The sequence below is a fragment of the Pelodiscus sinensis genome, chromosome 1, assembly GCF_049634645.1.
Source record: "Pelodiscus sinensis isolate JC-2024 chromosome 1, ASM4963464v1, whole genome shotgun sequence".
NCBI classification, from domain to species: domain Eukaryota; kingdom Metazoa; phylum Chordata; order Testudines; family Trionychidae; genus Pelodiscus; species Pelodiscus sinensis.
In genome coordinates, this window is record NC_134711.1 from 218,478,801 (window position 1) to 218,501,863 (window position 23,063).

At 39.9% G+C, this 23,063-nt stretch overlaps 1 protein-coding gene across 5 annotated transcripts in view; it reads right to left on the reverse strand.

Annotated features, from left to right (window-relative positions):
* STS (steroid sulfatase) overlaps window positions 1-23,063 on the reverse strand; it is a 187,368-nt gene that overhangs the window by 44,946 nt on the left and 119,359 nt on the right. For all 5 annotated transcript variants that reach the window (XM_075915380.1, XM_075915349.1, XM_075915356.1 and 2 more), the window contains 2 exons: window positions 20,847-21,006; window positions 16,223-16,344 (listed from right to left, as the gene is read on the reverse strand). In XM_075915380.1, the coding sequence (XP_075771495.1) occupies window positions 16,223-16,344; window positions 20,847-21,006 (282 nt within the window). The remainder of the gene's footprint in view (window positions 1-16,222; window positions 16,345-20,846; window positions 21,007-23,063) is intronic.

Below are 23,063 nucleotides of genomic sequence, written 5' to 3' on the forward strand. Positions count from 1 at the left end.
CTCCTCCAGGAACCTTTATTTATACAGCCCAGGCTGGGCCCTAATTAGCTGAATTAGCTGCCTCAGCTGCTTTCTCTACCGTTCCAGCCCCCACCTAAGGTTTTAAGCCTTAAAGGGCCAGTGTGGGGCAAATGCCCCGTCACATTACTACAATGACTCTCCCACGTTAGTAAAAATGCAAATTCCACATAATTAAAGATAAAGAATGTGTGGCTTTAGATGTTGCCCTCAGTGGGACATGTCTAGACCAGGAAAACAGGTTGCATTTTAAAACATGTTAGCTAGCACATGTTAACTGACACATTTTTTACTGTCTCAGAGAGGTAGCCGTGTTGGTATGTAACTTAAAAAAAACCTTTAAAACAATGAGTGGTCCTGTATATTTGTCCCTTTGCCTCTTGCTCCATTCATCTGAAGAAGTGGGCTGTGCCCACAAGAGCTCATGATATTATCTATGTTTTTTACAATCACAGAACAATTTGGGTAGGCAAATGTAAGGCTAACTTAAAAATGTTAGTTCACTGTGGGAAAATGACTCTGCCACCTCATGGCATATTTGCTATGTACTCATATATTGGCCTTTATGACGGAAATTACCTCTATACCTAGAAACCTTCCAGACTTTAAATCAGGCTTTCTTCAATTTCTAAAATATGATCATTTCTTTGCTAAGTATTTGTATAAATGCTGAGATTTACCTGCCCTTGGTTCTCTTTCTGTGCATGGTAGTTCTGATATTTCTATAGCTCCTGGCACATTCTAGACAGTCAGGTAGGGTCAGTTTTTTTTCTGGTGAGGCAGGCAACTTGTTTTTATTTCAATTTTCAGTATCAGAAAAATTACCGGATAAGTACATTTTATCATTTTAATGGTAAATTCATTCACTAAGGGTGGATCTAGACTACATAGCTCCGTCGATGGAGCCATGTAAATTAGTTTATTCGGTATAGTCAAAGAAGCAGGGATTTAAATAATCCCCGCTTCATTAAAATAAACATGGCCGCCGTGCTGTGCCGACGATCAGCTGATCCGACATAGCGCGGCAGTCTAGATGCAGATCTGTCGGCTAGGGAAGCCTTTGCCGACTGATCCTGTAAACCTCGTTTCATGAGGCATAAGGGATCGGTCAGCAAAGGCTTCCCCAGCCGACAGATCTGCGTCTAGACTGCTGAGCTGTGTCGGATCAGCTTATTGTTGGCACTGCGTGGCGGCCATGTTTATTTTAATGAAGTGGGGATTATTTAAATCCCCGCTTCTTTGACTATGCCGAATAAACTAATTTACATGGCTCTGTCGACAGAGCCATGTAGTCTAGACACACCCTAACTGCTTAAGTCTCTGTTGATCTTTCCCAAAATTGTGACATTCTTGTTCCGTATTTATTTTTGCACTAAAGTAAGTATCTCAATGTATTTTACAGAATGCAAAGTCTTTGGACAGGTGGACCTACAAAATGCCAGAACAATGTTATTTCTGCTGGGCTGTTAGTACATTTAATACAACTAAGCACATTTTCATATCTTGTGAGGTATTTTCTACAGTTGAAGTATGTAGGAAGATTACTGGTACCAAACTAAAAGAAAAGGGGCATAAACTGATCAATATAAACAAAATTACAAACAGAAATATTTTTGTATGCTTTGTATGTTTACTTAGTTTTACAGAAACTATCAAGTCCAATTTTACTCTGACTTTAATTTTCAGCAGATCACAACTACAATTTACGGCATTTTTTACATTCTTTCACTTGGTTGCTTCTAGCTTTCAGCTTGTTAGACACATCAGAATTCTTTCAAATCTTTTTTTTTTTCAGGCTCTGTAGCAAATTAAAGTAGTTATTGCGAAACATCACTGCCAGGGCACTTGGTTCAAACCTGCATCATCTTTGTGTGGTGGGTACTTGCATTCTTATAAGTAAAACTGGTCTTTACTAATTAAGCCAACTTTGATGTTTGCACAAGTTCTACCCTTTTTTTAAATTTTGTACTGCTTCCATATAGCTCCCCATCGTCGATTGAACACACTGACTATAGTGGCTTCCATTTCTTAAAATATATGTACTCAGAGCTTCAGACTACATCTATACAACCATTGGGATTGACACTCTGAGATTGATCCACCTCCAGTTGATTTAGTGGGTTCGGTGAAGACCAGCCAAATCGACTGCAGATCACTTTGAGGTCAACCCTGTTACTCTACCTTGAAAGAGAAGAGTAAGGGAAGTCCATGGGAGAGTTTCTCCCATCAACCCTCTGCAAAGTAGGCCCTAAAGTATATCAACTTGTTCATGTAGCTGGAGTTGTCTACCGTATGTCGACTTTCTGCTCCAGTGTAGATGTAGCCTCAGGATGCAATAGCAGCTGTATTTAAGCAACTCCCACTTGAATGGGAATTGCTCACATGCAGTGTTTTCAGAACCCAGTCCATAATTCCTGAGTCACTGCCCTGAATCACTGCCAGCTATAAACAATACAAGAACATTACTAGAAATGTTATTACAGAACTGCCAGCATGATTCTCTGTAATTGAAGCTCATAACTCTAAACCTACCTCTAAGACTTTGGAATGGAAATTATTCAGTTTTGAGGAAAGGGAAACAGACAAAATGTATTTTTTTCATTATACTGAAGGAGGACCTTACACTGTAAATTTATACATAATACTTTTATACAGTGCCTTTCATCCTTAAAGGTCCTGAATTACTTAATATTTGACAACTACATACAATAGACAAAGATCACATATAGCTGCAATGGTGGAATATGTACATGATTGTAGTGAGTTTCCCCTTGCTGGATTACAAGGAAGTGTGATTTGAGAGAGGGGAGGCAGAAAATGAAATAAAGTGGTTTTCAGACCAGCTCTAGAATAATAGGTATTGCTGTGTGAGGGTCCTAGCTACATTAAAGGACTCTGGAATGGTAAAGGAACATATTCCCCAAAAAATCAATTAATATTTATTTTAAAGTGGCACTCTGCATGTTAAAAATGAAGAAACTGAAAGGGGAGTTTAGGTGGGCACCTATGATAGATCAGAGACAGACAATGAATCCACTTAACAAGCTAGCAGCAGCCAGACATTTTCTCAGGAGAAATGTGCCATGATCTGTGCATTTATTTAGATTTCTTTGCATACAATTATTTTCCTGGAATTTCTATCTCATTTAATTTTGCAGATCTAGGCTCAATATACTCTTGTGTATGAAGTGATTACATCTAACTTTGGTATATTTTCTTTTTTTTTTTCTGTGTGTGCTTTTACCTTGTGTTCATACTATAGTGTTTTAGTAGCTTTAGCAAATGGTTAATTGACACCCTCTGGGAACCTCTATGAAAAGGTACCACCTAAGTAATTTTTTCCTGGATCATGAGCTAAGGAGATGAGTAAGGGAATAAAAGGAATTTTCTGAGAATCATATCAACTCTCATAAGTATGGCAATTATACAAGAAAGTGAAATTTTGAGGTGTCTGGGGAAGTTTTAGTACACTGGCCTGGCCTGTAGAGATGAAGACAATGAGGAGATTCTGGATAACAAATTATCCTGATCTTGAAGTCTCTATACAGGCAAAGCTGCCACTGGAGTCAATAGGAATTCTACCTGAATGACTGCACAGAGCCTTTGTAACAGTGGAAACATCTCTGATGACAAAATGAAGAGTTAACTCTAAATCAGCTGTAAAGACCAGAAATATTCTCATGTGTGTTTGGAGGATTAATATTGACTCAGAGTCAAAGGCTTTGGACTCCCTCCAGTGCAGCATTTCTAACTCCTAGCATTCAAGCAGTCAGGACCCAAAAATGTCATGAGACTGGCTTAAAATTCCTGAGGATTTTTTAAAAAAACATAAATATAGGCCTCCTTTTATTTGTCTTTTGGTTTATGACTCTCTAGGGTACAACTTGGTGCAGCTTTCCTCTGCAACACTGCCATTGTATCCTGGATCCTGAATGCCATTCTGGTGCCATAAAAGAAACAGCAATATAGTCAAGGAGAGTCAAGTTCAAATATGTATTTGCACTGGAATCCAAACCTAAGTTAAATTCCTAGACTCAGGGAACAAACTCAGGACTGATCTGGATACCACACTTTTTTCTTTTTCTTTTTTTTCAGTTGCAAGTTTTGAATGAAGAATGTATTTGCAAAAAGTCACAATATGTTGCTTCATCTGATCTCATGGAACTGGTATTTCTAGTTAAAAGATGAAAGAAATGCCTACTGCAAGCTATTTATATTCTGAATTTTCCCCTTTTTGTATTTGCATGGAGCTTCTCATAGTCTTTTGGTAAGTAGAATCATAGAAGTTTTGCGGGGAGTTGCGGGAAGCGACGTGGACCGGGCCACAACTTCCTGTGGCTCACCTTTGGCTGCAAAGGACAAAACGGAGCCAATGGAAGCCGTGAGGCTCTGTGGCCACGGTGCTGGTAAATAAATAAACCGGGGCGGCCAGTTGATTTGTTGCTGAGTATGATTCCGCAGAACACTTTCAGAAATACTGATCTAGACCATCCCTGATAGATGTCTATCTAACTTGCTCTTAAATATCTCCAGAGATGGAGATTCCACAACCTCCCTAGGCAATTTATTCCAGTGTTTAACCACCCTGACAGTTAGGAAATTCTTCCTAACATCTAACCTAAACCTTCCTCGCTGAAGTTTAAGACTATTGTTCTTGTCCTATCCTCGGAGGCTAAGGAGAACAATTTTTCTCCCTCTTCATTGGGACACCCTTTTAGATACCTGAAAACCAATATTATGTCCTCTCTCAATCTTCTCTTTTCCAAACTAAACAATCCCAATTTGTTCAGTCTTCCTTCACAAGTCATGGTCTGTAGACCTTGAATCATTCTTGTTGCTTTTCTCTGGATCATCTCCAATTTCTCCACGTTTCTTGAAATGTGGTACCCAGAACTGGACACAATACTCCAACTGAGGCCTAATCAGCGCAGAGTAGAGTGGAAGAGTGACTTCTCGTGTCTTGTTCACAACACTCTTGTTAATGCATCCGCGAATCATGTTTGCTTTTTTTGCAAAAGTGTTGACTCATATTTAGCTTGTGGTCCACTATGACCCCTAAATCCCTTTCTGCAGTACTCCTTCCTAGACAGTCGCTTCCCATTCTGTATGTGTGAAACTGATTGTTCCTTCCTAAGTGGAGTACTTTGCATTTGTCTTTATTAAACTTCATCCTCGGCTTGATAAAGCCCTGGCTGGTTTGATTTATTTGGGATTGGTCCTGCCTTAGGCAGGGGGCTAGACTTGATGACCTCCTGAGGTCTCTTCTAGCTCTATGAATCTATGATTCTATTTACCTTAGACTATTTCTCCAGTTTGTCCAGATCATTTTGAATTATGACCATATCCTCCAAAGCAGTTACAACCCCTCCCAGCTTCATATCAGCCACACCATCATGGGTTCATTCACCTGCACAACTACCAATGTAATATACACCATCACGTGCCAGCAATGCCCTTCTGCTATATACATCGGCCAAACTGGACAGTCCCTACTAGGAATGGCAATACAGGCAGTCCCCGGGTTACGTACAAGATAGGGACTGTAGGTTTGTTCTTAAGTTGAATCTGTATGTAAGTCGGAACTGACGTCCAGATTCAGCTGCTGCTGAAACTGATCAGTTTCAACAGCGGCTGAATCTGGACGCCAGTTCTGACTTACATACAGATTCAACTTAAGAACCCCAGGCTCCGCGGCTTTGATCCCCGTTCCCCTGGTCTGCAGACCAGGGGGACGGGGAGCAAAGCGGCAGAACATGAAGGCAGCGGACAGCCCAGACGCATCATTTTAGGATTAAACAAACACTGTGAATGGCTAGCCAACTACAAAAGAAGTTTCTCCTCTCTTGGTGTTCACACCTCCAGATCAGCTGCTAGAAGTGGGCCTCATCCTTCCCAACTAAATTGACCTCATTATCTCTAGTCTTACTCTTGATTGGTACTCGTTTCTTATGCCTGTATATTTATACCTGCCTCTGGAATTTCTGCTACATGCATCTGACCAAGTGGGTCTTTGCCAATGAATGCTAATGCTCCAATAAATCTGTTAGTCTATAAGGTGCCACAGGACTCCTCGTCACTTTTGCAGATTCAGACTAACATGGCTACCCCTCTGATACTCTCAGCTTCATATCATCTGCAAACTTAATAAGCGTACTCTCTATGCCAATATCTAACTCATTGATGAAAATATTGAACAGAACCAGTCCCAAAACAGACTCCTGCAGAATCCCTTCCAGCAGGATTGTGAATGACTACTCTCTGAGAATGGTTATCCAGCCAGTTATGCACCCACCTTATAATAGCCCCATCTAAGTTGTATTTGCCTAATTTATTGATGAGAATATAATGCAAGACCGTATCAAATACCTTACTAAAGTCTAGGTATACCACATCAATCGCTTCTTCCTTATCCACAAGACTTGTTATCCTATCAAAGAAAGCTCTCAGATTAGTTTGACATGAGATGTTCTTTACAAATCCATGCTGGCTGGCTGGACAGAAAAAGTCAAAGGACTTAGAGTAAATAGAAGCTTTTAAAGACTTAAGTACTAATGTGTTACACAATTAACAAAAATATTAGAAGAAAATGTAATGAATTATGGTGTTAGGGCCTCATATTGAGGCACGAGCACCTAGACCAAGATATGTGAAGAAGAAGGGAGGGTCCCTGCCTACACTGGCAGAAGCAGAGGAAGTAAAATAGATGCTTGTGGTAAGAGAAGAAGGGAATGAGGAGGAGCACTATCTGTCTGTTGTGGGCAACAGGAAGAGGGTGGTTATTTTCCTATGTGTGCAAGTGTTTTGTGGCCAGTATGTGTAGCCAAGTATCCTGGTCTGCAACTATTACGGTTTCTGAGTCAATAGTGCCGATTGGATACCTTGTTTTCCACACAGTTCTTCTCTCATTCTGATGCTTTTGAGGTACTCTCCCCTCCATGACAGTGTTCTTAATGAGGTAATGATACATTAGCCAACTCCAGGCAATCATGTTTTCAGTGAATGTTTTTTGAGAAACAAGCACATTGTGGGCGAGAGAGGAACCAGGTGGTCAGCCACACTTGATACATTACGCAGAAGGCATATGAAGTAACTCCTTTCCCTGAAGCACTTTGCCTAAGACAGCGTCTGTCATTTGAATCTGATTTTAAAATTAGAATGAATCAGTGCTATGTTCTGAATATTCAGGATGTTGCCGGCTCAAGCCTAGCACTGAACTGAAGCTATTTTTGGAAGTGTGTTTCTCTGGAGATTTCTAACGCACGTTCCCTTTTTTTTTAAAGAAGTTATTTTGTGAGCAAACGTCCACTTTTGAAGGTAGATACATAATTGTTGTCTACTTTTTATATTTATTATTTTTTCATTGTTTCTGCTGCCCACTTTCCAAACAGATGGTTTATTTAAAAACAGAAGCTGCCCTAGTTTATATCCTTTTTCCGGCTCTAAATTCTATAGGTCAGAACCCTCAAGACTGTTTTACTATCACAAATATATAGTATAGTACCTGACAGCAAGCCATTCATGCTGACGTTGAATTGGTACTAAATTAGTTTCTTTAAAATATCTGTTATTTTAGATGAACAATCAAATCTGTCAACCTTTTCCTAGTCACTAAGAACATTGCTAATTTAGTTCAGGATGTCTTGCATTGAAACTGATCATTTATGGCTCCAATTTTTATAAGAGGGAAAAGTACTGTCATATGATTGCAAGGAGAGTCTGGGAATAGAATGTGGCTGGCAAGGGACATCCACTATGCTCTTTCACTGGTAGGTTCTTAAATCAATGTTACTACAGCTACCATAGTATTCTTTGTTTAACCAGAAAGCAAAGCTTTTAAAGGCAATGGAAACTCTCTCTTGTATGTGCTTGCACTCTTTCTCTCTCTCTTGTGCCCCTCCTCATACAAAGCCAGTTGTCTGACTACTTTCACTAAAAGGTTGATGTACTGAGAGTCTGAATTTAATGAGATCTGTTCTCGTAATAGGAAAACAAAACATTTAGTTGGCAATTGTTAGTATCATGCTTTTGAAGTGTGTAGTGTTAAAGGAGATGTTCAATTCCCGGACCAAGACAGCTATATTAATGATTTTACATTTTTTTTATTTGTAAGTAGGCACTGGGGTTCTCTGCATCAACAGGAGTCATGATTAACCACTAATAGTCTCTAATTCCTTTGTTCATGTAAGAAAAGGCAAATAATATTGATATGAAAAACTCTTGAGCAAAGCAAGCAAGAGAAGGACAAAAACAAAAATGAGGCAAAACTTATTAAACTAGGTCTAATGTGATGTATATTAACACATTTGGCATTTCACATAAAAAGCTGCAACAGGATTCATGCACCCTAAAGTAAGAAGTACAAGGAACAAATTTATCAGTATTATTTTTTCCACAAGAGAATGTGGGAAAACTATTTGGAAGGTCTCAATAGATAGTGATTGTTCCCCTTTATTTTAAGGAAAAACAATTGTTCATTTGTTCTGTGGGTGTATAAGGATACTACATTTTAAAAAAATGAAACCAAAAGTATTTTAGGAAAGCTGAATTACAGAGGAAGATATATCGCCAATAATTGGGTTAGACTGACCATTGCTCTAACCCAGTATGGTGGATCTTATATTCTTATCTCCACTAATTTAGAATAACACCTGAGTAACTGAGAACACATTTTGACCTAAACTCTTCATAGCCTAAAAAAAAAAAAATTGTTCAGAAAATCCACTACCATTAGCTGAAAAAACTCCTTTTACCCTAAGTTAAAACACAGGTAAATGCATAGAGGAAAACAGCATGTGCTCAGCAGAAAACAGAAATAAACAATGACTAGAAAGTCTCCTCTCCTTTGAGGACTACACATCTCTCATGGAATGCTATACAAAGTGGGATACTCTGGACCCTAGTTTTTGGCATTTATTACTATATACTGTACATATTTAAAGACTTGACTTGCAGTGGGTGGCACTGATGGAATTCATTTTGATTACTATAGTAGATTCCAAGATGCAGAAATTCACTAGGACTCATTAAAATTTTTCAAATATTGAAATTTCAGGAAAATGTATGAGTTGACATTTTTTATTCTATTCCTCAACCAGCTATATTCTCAAGGCAAACCTGGCACCCAGCAACAGAGTAGAATACTTATTTTTATTTCCAGAACTGCAGTCCGATTACTTCTGGTTCATTTCCACCACCGGTCCTATGGATTTAAAAGTGAACGTTCTACATGCTGCAGAGCACTGTATAACCCTCTGTGGCTGCCTAATTTTAAAGCCGGCAACAGAGTGAACAAAATGGTTGCAATTATTACTCTCCCATCTTAAAACCCCCTATTTCAATCTGAATTTTTGTCCAAGGATTTGAAGAGTGATTAGTAATTTTGGCAAGACATACTTTAAAGGGGCCTGATTTTTAAAAAGTGCTGAAGTGAACATACACCCTGGGAAGATCTAGGAACTGAACATCCACACTATAAAACTTTTAAGGAGGATTAAACCAGGCAACCAAATCTTGACAACTTTCAACTCTTTTCTCTTTAAAAGAGATTCTTTAAACATTTTTATTTTTGTAACTCATAAAAATGTAGGACTGGCAGGTATCTAAAGGGGTCATCTAGTTTAGTCTCCTACACAGAGATAGAACTAAGTATTATCTAGACCTTCCCTGACACGTATTTGTCTAATTTGTTAAAAAAAACCCTCTAATAAGGCATTCTACAATATTTGTAGGTAATTTGTTCCAGTGCTTAATTAACATTACAATTTAAAAGTTCTGAATAAGGTCTAACTGAAATCTTTTTTGATGCAATTTAAGCCAACTAACTGGTTTCCCCATGGTTAAGGAGAAAAAAGTTTCTCCTCCGCCTCTCTATAAACTTAGAGTTGGGCTCCTCCTCCCCAGTTTTCTGCAGACTAAACAACCCTGTTTTTTCAGTCTTTCCTTGTAGGTCATTGGGCATTTAAGCGACTAGTCAACTATCCGATATGCAAATGCTTATCAGATAGTTGACTCAACTAGTTGCTTCCTCTATCAGAGGCAGCAAGGGGGGGGGGGACAGAAGCCAGTACTGGGGGGAGCTGGCTTAAAAGCTGTTTCCCCCCAGAACTGCCTCCGTGGTGCCACCTGCCCCTCCCTGCTGCCTCTACCAGAGGCAGCGGGGTGGGAGGGAGGGGGGAGGATAGGGGATACTGCTGCGAAACAGTCCCTGTCTGCAGGGGACCCAGCAGGGAGCTGAGCCCAGCCCCCGCAGACAAGGGCTGTTGATGCCAAGCAACTCCGATTCACAGAATAGGGGCTGGTGCTAAAGTAGTCTGATTGCTGTGCCTCTGCATTTTAAATGTACTAAGAGTTCAGCAGCAGTTAGTACATTTAAAATACAGAGTTGCATCGCGAGTGGCTCTGGAGCCAGCATGAGCTAGGACTGCTCAGTATGAGCTTGAGTAGGCTCCTCTGGAACGACCCCTGCTACAGCTCTGCAGAGGCCCTTATCGACTAATCATATAGCTGATCCAAATTATATCGACTATACGATTAGCCAAATAATCGCATTTTCACATCCTTATAGGTCATGTTTTCTAGATCTTTTTCTTATGCCATTAAGCAGCTTGGAAGAATTGCTTCTTGGGTTTTGCTTACAAACTCCAGGAAATACATCCTAGAACAGTGGTTCCCAAACTTTTTGGCATCATGCGCCCTTACTGAGCAAAAAAAAAAAAAAGGAACTGACTGACCAGGACTGAAAAACAAAAATAGCAGCAAAACGTGGGGTGAGATTAATCAGGGGAGGAGACAGGGGGAACTAGGTCGCCTCATGCCCCCCTGAAATTTCTTCATGCCCTCCAGGGGGGCACGGCCCCCAGTTTAGGAACCCGTGTCCTAGAATAATGTTCCTTTTTATTTTTTGCACCAATATTACATTATAATGTTCCTTTTTATTTTTTGCACCAATATTACATTATTCATAGAATCATAGAATCATAGAATAATAGGACTGGAAGGGACCTCAAGAGGTCATCGAGTCCAGCCCCCCGCCCTCAAGGCAGGACCAAGCTCCGTCTACACCATCCCTGACAGATGTCTATCCAACCTGTTCTTAAATATCTCCAGAGAGGGAGATTCCACCACCTCCCTTGGCAATTTATTCCAATATTTGACCACCCTGACAGTTAGGAATTTTTTCCTAATGTCCAATCTAAACCTCCCCTGCTGCACTTTAAGCCCATTACTCCTTGTCCTGTCCTCAGAAACCAAGAGGAACAAATTTTCTCCTTCCTCCTTGTGACACCCTTTTAGATATTTGAAAACAGCTATCATGTCCCCCCCTTAATCTTCTTTTTTCCAAACTAAACAAGCCCAGTTCATGAAGCCTGGCTTCATAGGTCATGTTCTCTAAACCTTTAATCATTCTTGTCGCTCTTCTCTGTACCCTTTCCAATTTCTCCACATCTTTCTTGAAATGTGGCGCCCAGAACTGGACACAGTACTCCAGCTGAGGCCTAACTAGCGCAGAGTAGAGCGGCAGAATGACTTCACGAGTTTTGCTTACAACACACCTGTTGATACAACCTAGAATCATATTTGCTTTTTTTGCAACAGCATCACACTGTTGACTCATATTCAACTTGTGGTCCACTATGACCCCTAGATCCCTTTCCGCCATGCTCCTTCCTAGACAGTCGCTTCCCATCTTGTATGTATGGAACTGATTGTTCCTTCCTAAGTGGAGCACTTTGCATTTCTCTATTATTGACTAACACTGATGAGTGAGGCATCTCTAAATTACAAATTAAAAGAACAAGGTTCAAAACTGGCATTTTTCACAATCAATTATTTTTCATGTTGTTCTTGTAGAGAGAGCTGCTAAAAATTTCATTTACATTTTTAAAGCTGATAACTTGAGCATTCCCCCTTTACTTTGTGTGTCAGCACTAGAGGCAATACAGCACTGAGATTAGTAGATTCTTTCCCTCTGTTAATGCAGATTAACATATCTCAGTGAACTGTTTTCTCCTTTCTATCCAATTTTCATGTTCACATGATGCACTGTTTTGAATTTATTGGCATTTAATTGCAATTTAATTTGTTATGGAAAGGCCCTTAAATTATCTATACTGAAACTCGCAGTTTTGGTATGAGAAGCAATCTTCTATGGAGGTAGGGGAAGAGAGCAAAAAGGCAATAAAAGTGCTGGTTTACTTTATTGTCTAGTTTAAAAAAAGAAGTTGAACTAGTTCATCCTAGATAAGTCAGTAAAGATTTCTACTAAACACAAAAATGAAACTAAACCCCAGATTTGTAATACAAAAGCTGAACTGTTGTTAGTGCAATCATTTTGACATTTATCAATATATGTTTACATATAGTGCTAAAATACCATTAGGATGTTATTTCTTTGTAATATATTGTGTGTTGTGTTGTATTCCAGAATATTTGCACAGCACACATGTGTTTCCTGAACAGCGTGTGCAGTGTATTTCCCACTTACATTAATGGAATGATGATCACAGTGACAGAACAGACCTCTGGGCATGTCTAGACTATATCCCTCTGTCGAAAGAGGGATATAAAGGAGCCCAATTGAAAGTGAAAATGAAGCGCGGATTTAAATATTACGTGCTTCATTTTCATATTTGCGTCTGATTGCTGTTTCGAAAAACGGTATTTTGAAGGTGTAACTGTACTCTAGACATGGTTCTTTTGGAAAAAAACCCCTTTTTCAAAGGAACCTGTACTCCTCATTTTTTCAGGCGTACGGGTTCTTCTGAAAAAGGGTTTTTTTCCAAAAGAAATACCCTTTTTCAAAACAGCGATTGGATATGAATATGCAAATGAAGCACAGGATCTTTAAATCAGTGCTTCATTTGCACTTTCGATCAGACTCATTTACATCCCACTTTTGACAGAGGGATGTAGTCTAGACATGCCCTCTGAGTTGCAATATACAACCACACCATGCAACCAAAGATAAGTTTTTTTATTTGATGAATGCAGTACTAATAATTATGTTGTCATAGCAGTGCATTTTAATAGCACTAACTCTTATGCTAGCGAAGTTCCAGAGCAGCAACTCTTGACATTTTTTACAGTATTCTTTTATGTAAATTGTAACTTTAACAAAGAAAAGCAATCCACAATACAGAAGTACCAGTCTGTTCGCATCAGCAGAACAATAGTATTTGATCAAGTTAAATTAGGCCAAAGCACATTCTGACATACACCGTGACCAGAACATTATACAAAATCTTAGGTGGCTTTAAAAGTGGAAGCTACATTGTCATTGATTATGCTCTTTTAAAATATAAATGTTTAATGATTCAGAATCCTGAGCACTGAAGATGATGTCCAATTAGGCGAAAAAGACAGGTTAAATACCAGGAATTAGAATTTTTCAAAGGTGTTGCTTCAGAATATTAATACATGTGGGCCGACTCACTTAGATACAGGAGCCTTCTACGAAAGCCGTTGGAATTACACAAGTGAGTTTTTGTGGTACTGAATGTTCAAAGCCAAGTTCATATAGGTCATGCCTTTCCCCAACTCCAGCCACCTGAGTTCCTTCCATTAAACCTCAGATTCCTAGTGAGTATTAGGGATGGTCAGCAGTTAGTGTGAATATGTTGAGAGTTATCACTGCAAAGCAACCTTTCTTCTGAAAGATGATCTCTGCATATTCCCATTTGTCAGAGTCTAGTTACAAACCCCAAGAAGGTGGACTGAGAAGTTCTAATTAAGCAAGCGTTGCCAAACTGCCCTCCCTAAATGAGCATCAGACCTACATGCCATGTTTAAATATGTGAGTGGCTCCGGTAGCAACCCCTGCTTTCTAAGATGGAAACAGCATGAAAGCAGGCCCTTGATGCCACCATAAGCCTACCAAAGAGATGGTCAGATTTTCAGTTAAAGAATAGCACATCTCAATTAATAACCTGATCCATCTTGACAGGCAGTGAGTAGAAATGACATTCCCCTTGCACTGTCTCCCAAAGGCTACAAAACACTTTAAGTGACTTCCTAATACTTTATTCGTATCTAAATAAGAACAAACAATCATTTTAAAATAAATTTAAAAGAATTCAAAGGATCCTGAAGCTTCACGGATTGCCCCACCACCAGGGACTGTAGGAAGTGACTCAGGGACAGTATACGAGGGCTCTGTCCCACCCAAGTAAGCTCAGCATGTTTTGGTAGGATTCCCCACTGAGCTAATGGTGGATCACTCCACTACTGCCAAGGCCCTGGGTTAGGGCTGGTGGAGTTGGTTAAGTCCTGGCCCTTCCAAGTAGGGCTGCTGCCCCAACACCTCCTTCTAGTGACAGATCCCTCAGTATGGACCATTGGACTGCCCTGCCCTGCAAACAAAGGCTGCTCTATACACTCTAGCCATTAGGCTGTACTTCCTTGGGGTGATGGACTGACTTAGGTCACCAACAGATAGGGAGAGGTAGTAACAGTGTCCATACACACCAGTCACCCCTGTTTTTCATTACAGGGTATGCATACACTGCCACACCTTCATATCTATAACTCATAATCGTGCTACAACCATCTAAACAAGATTATCAAACTTGGCAAATTATAAAATTTTCACAGATATCTCGCACAGTGCATCTGGCACAATTTACTGAATTTTTTTAATATTAGTATTAATAATATTATAAAGTGTCCCATATATCCCATACAGTGTCTCATGTATGTACACAGCAGCATTATTTCGAAATAATTAGTGTTATTTAGAAATATCTTAGTCCACGTCTATATAGCAGGCAGTTATTTCAAAATAATGTCAAAATGCTATTAGGAGGGAGGACTTCTTACCCTGACTCCTGTAACTCACATTGTACAAAGAGTAAGAGAAGTCGAAGGAAGAGTGCTCTATTTTGAAATAAGTTCTATGTAGATGCTCCCAATTTTGAAATAAGCTACGCAAATGATGTAGCTCAATTTGAGTAGCTTATTTTGAGTTAAGACCTGCTGTGTAGATGCACCTGTAGCGAGCAAACATACCTGGAAATTCAGAGAAACACTGAATTCCCCTTTGGGACAGTGCAGTTATATCCTGCCCTGGATGCTGTGTTGTACCTAATAGCATAATCACATCTTTTTGTTGCATGGTTGCACATTACAATACCCTTAATACCATGTACTATTTCTCAAATATAACACTTCAAATATAACCTGAAGCTTTACTTATATGTATAGCGTCTTGCTATTTGTTTTTAATTGCATCATTCCTGTCATTTTGCAGGATTTTCATCCTCATATGCAATCCAAGGTGATCTTGGAAAATTTTGGGTATGCCTTCAAATGTATAAATGATGATAATTCAGCCAAACCTCCAAAATAGTTGAGGTTTACACATCAGAGTCTTAAATCCACCTCTCCTGATAGGCTAACAATCCTGCTGAAAAGCACTGAAACTGATAACATTGCATGGTGATGTCCAATGCAAAAAGTATGTGTCATGTCACAATTCTGAAGCCTTTTTATACTTTGTCACCATGAGTGTCAATTGACCTGAGACAAGTACTGCAGATTGTCACCTCAATGAATGAATGACTCCTTCAGCACAGGGACTTTTATAAGACGGGCAACATGTTGACGTTAGTATGGCAGCTGTCACAATGAAAACTTAGATGGGGGGAAAAAAAAGGCCAGTGTGCAATTTTTAGTTCTTTGGCCTTCAAAGCACAATTATAGTGTACATAAAAGCATGAAAAGTATAATAATTCTCATGGGATTTGTGACTTTATCCTAGTGGTGCTTTTATATTTGGCTCCTTTCAATAGTAAAAATTGTCAAGTTGGCATAATACCCACCAAGCTATTCAGCAAACATTCCTATTAGCTGTAAATTTTCTTAAAGACATATTTTCAGACCCTGACTCAAATGTAATGTCATGTAAACAAATAAATAATATATTCAGAAAATATATTCATTCACTATATGCTTCATTCAGGTCTCAGGTCTGTGTTGATATAAAATTTTGTTGTGCAGCATCAAATTAATGCCAAATAATAAATTGGTTGTGTAGACAGGTGTGTTTTTGTAATAAAAAAAATGGAGAAAGCTATATAAAAAAAGAGAAAACCCAATACTTTAAGCAATTTATTTGCAATCACAGCCTAGGGCTTTTTTTCTGATTCTTTTCAAGTTGCAATAAAAATTATATGAAATATTTAAAATGTGAACAGGCAAGTTTACTTACTGTTTCCTGGATGCCAGCGCACTGCATTTAAATATGCATTACAGTAATGGAAGAGAAATTCATGCTCGGATCGGAGAATTTTCCCTTGAAGCAAGGGCATCAGATCACGTCCATCAATAATTCTGAATAAGAAAGCATTTCAAAGTCAGAGAGAATAACACAAGCCAGGGCTGGCTGAGAAGAAACTAACTGTGCATTTCCATTTCTTAATAGACAGTGGAAACACTATTCCACCATGAAGGCTGGAGTGTTAGAGGTAGCTTTCTTTTCAAGACTTGAAGTGACACATGTTGGTGAATTTGGAACAAAGCCTGTAGGCATTTTTTCTCTTTGAGTTCTACATTATTCACAGGAATTTTAATTTTGCATTTTGCCTTTTGAGGATAGTTGGCTCTCCCACCCCATTTTCTCTATTTTTGGTCTGAGAATATATGCACTATATATATACATTTCTGCCACCATGGTCCTCTAGGTACATAAACGTACACAGTCATTAACGCTACTTATAGGACTAGCTTTATTTAGTAGCTATGGAACAGCTAAGTGAAATCTTGATTGCATGCCATTGGCTCTGTCCTATCTTTCATGACCAGTAACCTCTGGGGAATTACATGAATATATTTGATGTGCTGAACTAAACCATGAATACAAAATTGAAATGAACAATTTTCAAAATATATATTAAGGGATGGTCATCACATAAAAAGCTTCTCTAATTGCTGGATATATCTGATCACACTTTGAAGGAATTTTTCCATTTAGATGGAAAAGGATGTATATAATTAGTAAAACATGACTGTTTCCATTCATTAAGTCAAATCACTAGAATGAACTGACAGGAAAAAAATAATCACAATCTAAAGTTTTGACAGTGTGAAATACGAGTTTTACAACAGTTTTTAGAAGAGATTAATTCACACACATACAGTATATACTCGAGTATAAGCCGAGTTTTTCAGCACATTTTTTGTGCTGAAAAATGCCCCCCTCGGCTTATACTCGAGTCAGCCTCCTGCTCGCGGGCGGGCTCAGCGCGTCTCTGCCGCCGGCCGGGTCTAGCCGCGTGAGCCCGGAGCTCCGGCCCCGGTAACCGAGGCGCTCGGGGCGGGGGGCGCTGCCGGAAGCGGGCTGGGCTCCGTGTGTCGGGGGCCGTCGCTGCGCGGGGCGCTCGGAGCCTCTGCCGGCCGCTTGGGTTGCGGGTGCGCCTGCAGGTGCTGCTCGGAGCCAGCGGCCTCGCCCCGGGGCCGCCGGCAGGGAGGCTCGGGGAGCAGCCGAGAGGGGCTCTGGCCTGGGAAAGGTCCGGGCGGGGGCGGCGGGGGCTGAGCTGGTTGGGCCGAGTGTCCGAGCGTCTGTTCCCGTGTGTGACTGGTGCTGGCACTCGGCGCTTTCTTGCAGGCGGCCCTTCAGGGGCTCATTGGATTGGCGGGAGGACTTTGAGCGGGAGTTACGGTATTTTTGATACCATATTGTTTTTGTTGACCCCCTTTTCCACTTACAGAGCTAGGTTATTGTTTTTCTTTGAAATAAATATTCATGTAATTTTATTGGCATCTATCTTCATTTTTTACATTTACCAGTAGCTGCCTCATTTCCTACCCTAGGCTTATACTCGAGTCAATATTTTTTCCCAGTTCTTTGTGGTAAAATTAGGTGCCTCGGCTTATATTCAGGTCGGCTTATACTCGAGTATATACGGTACATTGATCAGCAAGGTTATTATTCTTTCAGCTTTTTTGAAAGGCATCTTATAAAAACAGTTTTTAAAACAGCTTAATGTTTAAGCTTCTACGTAAATTTTATTTATGATATAAATTGTCAAATATTTACTACTTGGGAAATTAAACCTACTGGCCAGAAACTGATGAAAAAAGTTTGGAAATAATGGAGCCAGTACTCAGTACTCACCTCTAGTGAATGAGAAGGGAGAAGATAGTGGGGCTTCTATCACAATGTTGTTTCTGGCCTCCAATTAGGCTGCCATTTTTTAGATTACTTGCAGGCTAGTTAGTATCTGATAAAATTAGAAACTCTTTTCCTATGCCCTAGGGTCCTGATTCATGGAATCAGAATCACATGATAGGCAGCTGAAGCAGCAGCAGAGATATTCTGGAGCGGGGGTTGGCTATCACAGAAACAGACACAATCTGCAGGACCTTTTCATACTCAAGAGGAATAAAAGGACCAATCCCTTTATTCAGTTCCTTTCCTACTTATTGACTGCTGCCAGGATGAGTATAGGAGAAGAAGGTCCGTCTGCTATCCTTCTCCAGCCGCCTTTGGTAAAGGTGTGTGTTTCTCTTCTATGTAATCCCTCCCACAACCTGGTAGCTACAGTCAGAAGGGGGTGGGTTCTGCTATCTTCCCCCTCCTAGACAGACATTCATTTTTGGGTCTTCCTCTCAGATATGTAGCTTCCTCTCAGATCCAAGGCTATCTATTGGCTTTTTTTTCCTTTTCTGAAATGAATTCAAAGGCCTGTTGGTGAGTGAATCAGCTTCTAGGGTACATCGTGCAAGGCACAGTAACCTGTTTTGAGATATTGTGGAGCAGGAATTATGGCATGCAATTTTTCCACTCTTCCTCATCTACAAGGATTGAGGTAGCTACAAAGCAGTGTGAGAACAGAGGTTAAAGCAGAGAAACTAGTTGGAGCATAAGCGCTATGTACATACAATCTACACACCTCAAGACCATCAAGGGTCTGACAGTGATTGTTTGTAAATGATGTCCCAGGGCAAGCCTGTAATTTTTCATATCCTCTACCTGTCTTGTCTGTTACTAGAAGTGCTCTATAAATCATCATCAGCAGAGTGCCTCTTCACTGCATCAGTGAAGAAATACCAGTCTAATGTATCAGCTGGTGCTCATTTTTGCCATGTAAAATTAAAAAGTGACCCTGCTTTAGTGAACTCAGAGTAGCCTGAATATTCTAACAACATATGATTCGCTAATTCTACAGCTATCTAGTGTGAGTTTTAATGGACACTTAAAATAGTCACCTCACAAAGTAGTTCGTATTTTTCCCATGGGAAGAAAACCCTGCAATTTTTTTACTTTAAAAGCCATAATTAATTTGGAATATCACTTCACTGGGAGTGACAGATAAGCTGTTTAAATGAACACTACTAACATCAAATAATCTGAAATGGGTAAGATGTTTAGGGCTGCACAACCATGCAGACACATATAGGGAAATATGCCCCATCAGAAAGACAGTGTGGCTTTGGGTTTAGCTGCAGAGAAGTTGAGGTGCTACAAATTCACTAGCTTGGGTGAGTAGAGGAGAATAACTGAGCACAGATGGGGAATGGACAGAGATTTAGTCTACTCCTCTTAGCACACCAGTCAACAGAGATCATATGGTGCATTGTCAGAGTACTGTCTTTCATATTCCATGTTGCATTACAGAAGATGCATTGTCACTCCACTGGTTGATGTCAGTATAAGGAGCAAAGATGAGAGAAACCTGCAGTTACTAAAGGAGCAGGTGCTTTATTAAGACAACACTGAAATGAAACAAGAGAGTCCATTAATCTGCACACCAATAAGAACATATAACCAGGTAACAGGTAAGCACCCTTGCATTTTTATTTAACTTTAACCACTGCTTAAACATCACTAAATTGCTTCTCTCAGTGTTTCTCCTTAGGACTAGATTGTACCTCTGCTTCTTGTATAAGTACAAAGTAACTCCATAACAGTCAATGCTTTCCATTGGCTTAGATCAGAATGTGTTCCTTAGTAGTGACCTTTGTATATTTGTGATTATCTAAATAAGGGCTATTTCCTTTTACCTGTTCTAAATTTCTACTGGTGGATTTAATTTCTTTGAGCACTCCATTGATCTCGTACTGAGTAACTGCAGGAAGAGGACTGTTTCTTCTCAAGCTACTCATTGTTTTGTATAATTTAGGCAAATAGTAGGGGGATGATCTAGAACATCGAACCTGATCTGGCATCCCTTGAATAAAGCTAGTATTTTTTACAGAACTTTATATCTATAGCTCTCAAAGCATTTTACAAAGGAGTTCAGTATCATAATCCCCATATTACAGGTGGGAAAATTTTGAGGCATATGGAGGGAAAGTGACTTGCCCAAAGTCACTCGCCCAAAGTCACTCAGGATGTGAAGGGCAAAGTTAGAAATAGAACCCAGTTTTCTTGAGTTCCAAACTAGTTCATTATCTTCTAGGACATATTACCTCCATGGACACAGCACTCATTGACATCAGTGGTGAAGGATTAGTCTATAGGGTGGTGTGACAATGGAACTAGGATTCGCAAAGGGATCACCCCACAGAAGATAGTGAAGAAACAGAATTTAAATTTTCATTTAAAATAACATCTATTAAATGAATTATATGACTTACTTTAGGAAAGAAACTCCATACAATTGTAGTGATTTTGTGGACAACCCGGCTATAAAATGTACCATAACAGCTTTATAAAAAAATACATTTTACTATTGTAAATAATGCTCAAATAATGAAATTTCAAATCCAGACTTTGTCCATGTTTATCTCCCACTAAAAAAACCCCAAACAAACAAAAAACCAAAACCTAAAACCTAGCAAAGAGGGAAATGTCCATGAAAAATTCTGTGTAGAATACATGTATACCATACCTGTCATTGGGTAATGGTATCCCTGCAAGTTTAATAATTGTAGGGAATATATCCATGTTACTTGTAGGCTCATCAATACTGACACCCGCTTGTATCACTCCTGGCCAGTGCAGAAGACCTGGCACACGAATACCTCCTTCCCAGTTTGTGGTCTTTCCGCCTGAAAAAGCGAACATGACTTTTAGCAGAAAGCCATTTCTTACTCAGAAATGCCATTTCAACACAACCATTTTGTTCCCTCTTTACATGCCATTCTTGCCAATTGTTTTATTTTGTTTGCCCTAAATAAAATAATCCTTTGCTCAGGAGATTTTTCCCTGACACACTAACATAATATTGTTAATACTGTAATATAAGAATAGTTGGAGGGGAAAAATGCCTTCTAAAACGTTGCGTGGTTTATGTGACACAAAGTCATGTGTTAAATCAATTCAAAACAGAAGTCAAAAGTATACATCTACAAAAGTTTGGGGCAGGAACACCTAGAAAAGCAATTTCTGATGTATGGCTCATAAAGGAGAAAGAGATTTTTAACTTCATTACTAAATTCTGGAATTAGAAACATCAGGATTTCAAACCATTTTTGGATGTCCTGAAGATCTTTTTTAAAGCGACAACAATTATAATTCTATTATGCAAATAATCAGACTGAGTGCTTTCAACACAGCACTAGCAAAGACATATTTCCTTCTTTTAGAATCCATAACAGTCATGTAGTCCTCTCTGTCTACTGTGAAAATCCTGCACACATTTATTATACAGGCAGTCCCCGGGTTATGTACAAGATAGGGACTGTAGGTTTGTTCTTAAGTTGAATTTGTATGTAAGTCGGAACTGGTAAATATTGTAGGGGAAACTCTAGCCAAACATTTCTCCAGAGCTCAGTTTTATTCTCCCACACCTCACTTCCCTCAGTCCTTTATTCTTAAGCTGAGGTGTCTGCTGAGAAAAGCTGCTCCGCATCTCCCTGGTCTGCTGGGGGGAAGCAGCTAGTGCGGGGTTGCCTCACCCCGTTTGTAAGTAGGGATCCGATGTAAGTCGGATCCATGTAACCCGGGGACTGCCTGTATAGACAACATACCTATCCATTATTTAATGGGATGTGATAGACATAAATCTAAATGGAAAAGGTATAAAATATTTTAATTAATGGATTACATAGTACCATGGACAAACACAATTCTCCAAAGTGTCTTAAGAATGAATATATGAACTTGGAAAAAAATTCTGGGTTCTATTATGTATACATGCAGTCCTCGGGTTACGTACAAGATAGGGACTGTAGGTTTGTTCTTAAGTTGAATCTGTATGTAAGTCGGAACTGGCGTCCAGATTCAGCCGCTGCTGAAACTGATCAGTTTCAACAGCGGCTGAATCTGGACGCCAATTCTGACTTACATACAGATTCAACTTAAGAACCCCAGGCATCCCCAAGTCAGCTGCTGCTGAAACTGATCAGCGGCTGATTCCAGGAAGCCCTGCAGACCAGGGGGACGGGGGGGGGGCAAAGCAGAGCCAAGCCACGGAGCACGTGGGCAGCGGACAGCCCTGTCCGCTGCCCGCATGTTCCGCCGCTTTGCTTCCTCTCCCTGGTCTGCTGGAGACCAGGGAGAGGAAGGGCCCCGTTTGTAACTGTGGATCCGACATAAGTCGGATCCGCGTAACTCGGGGACTGCCTGTACAACATATACACAGAAGAGCTAGATAAAAAGAAATATTCTGTGGGGCAGGTTTAACATAAAACTACTTTATTTCTTAGAACGATATAAAACCCACTTGTTCCGAGAGGGAGAGAGAGAAAGAGAGAGAGAGATGCTATGTCTAGACTGCAGGCTTCTTTCGGAAGAAGCTTTTCTGGAAGAGATCTTCCGGAAAAACTTCTTCTGAAAGAGAGCGTCAGTCTTGCTGATATTGAAGCTGGTTGCAAAATGAAGCTGCATTATATTACAGTGTCCGCAGTATGGGCAACTGTGTAACTGCTGACATTTTCATGGTTACCATACTTTTAACATTCCTAACGGCTAGTGCCCATGATATTGAGAAGACCATCCAAAGCTCTGGGACAAAAGACTGTTTTACAACTACATAACCTCTGGCACAATGAAATTCCCAACAGTAACAGCAATGCTCATCTGAACAGCAGATAGATTTCTCTGGAGCCTGGTCCAAGACTGTGGAATGTACTTTCCCAAAACTAAGGGTCACCACAAACCTCAC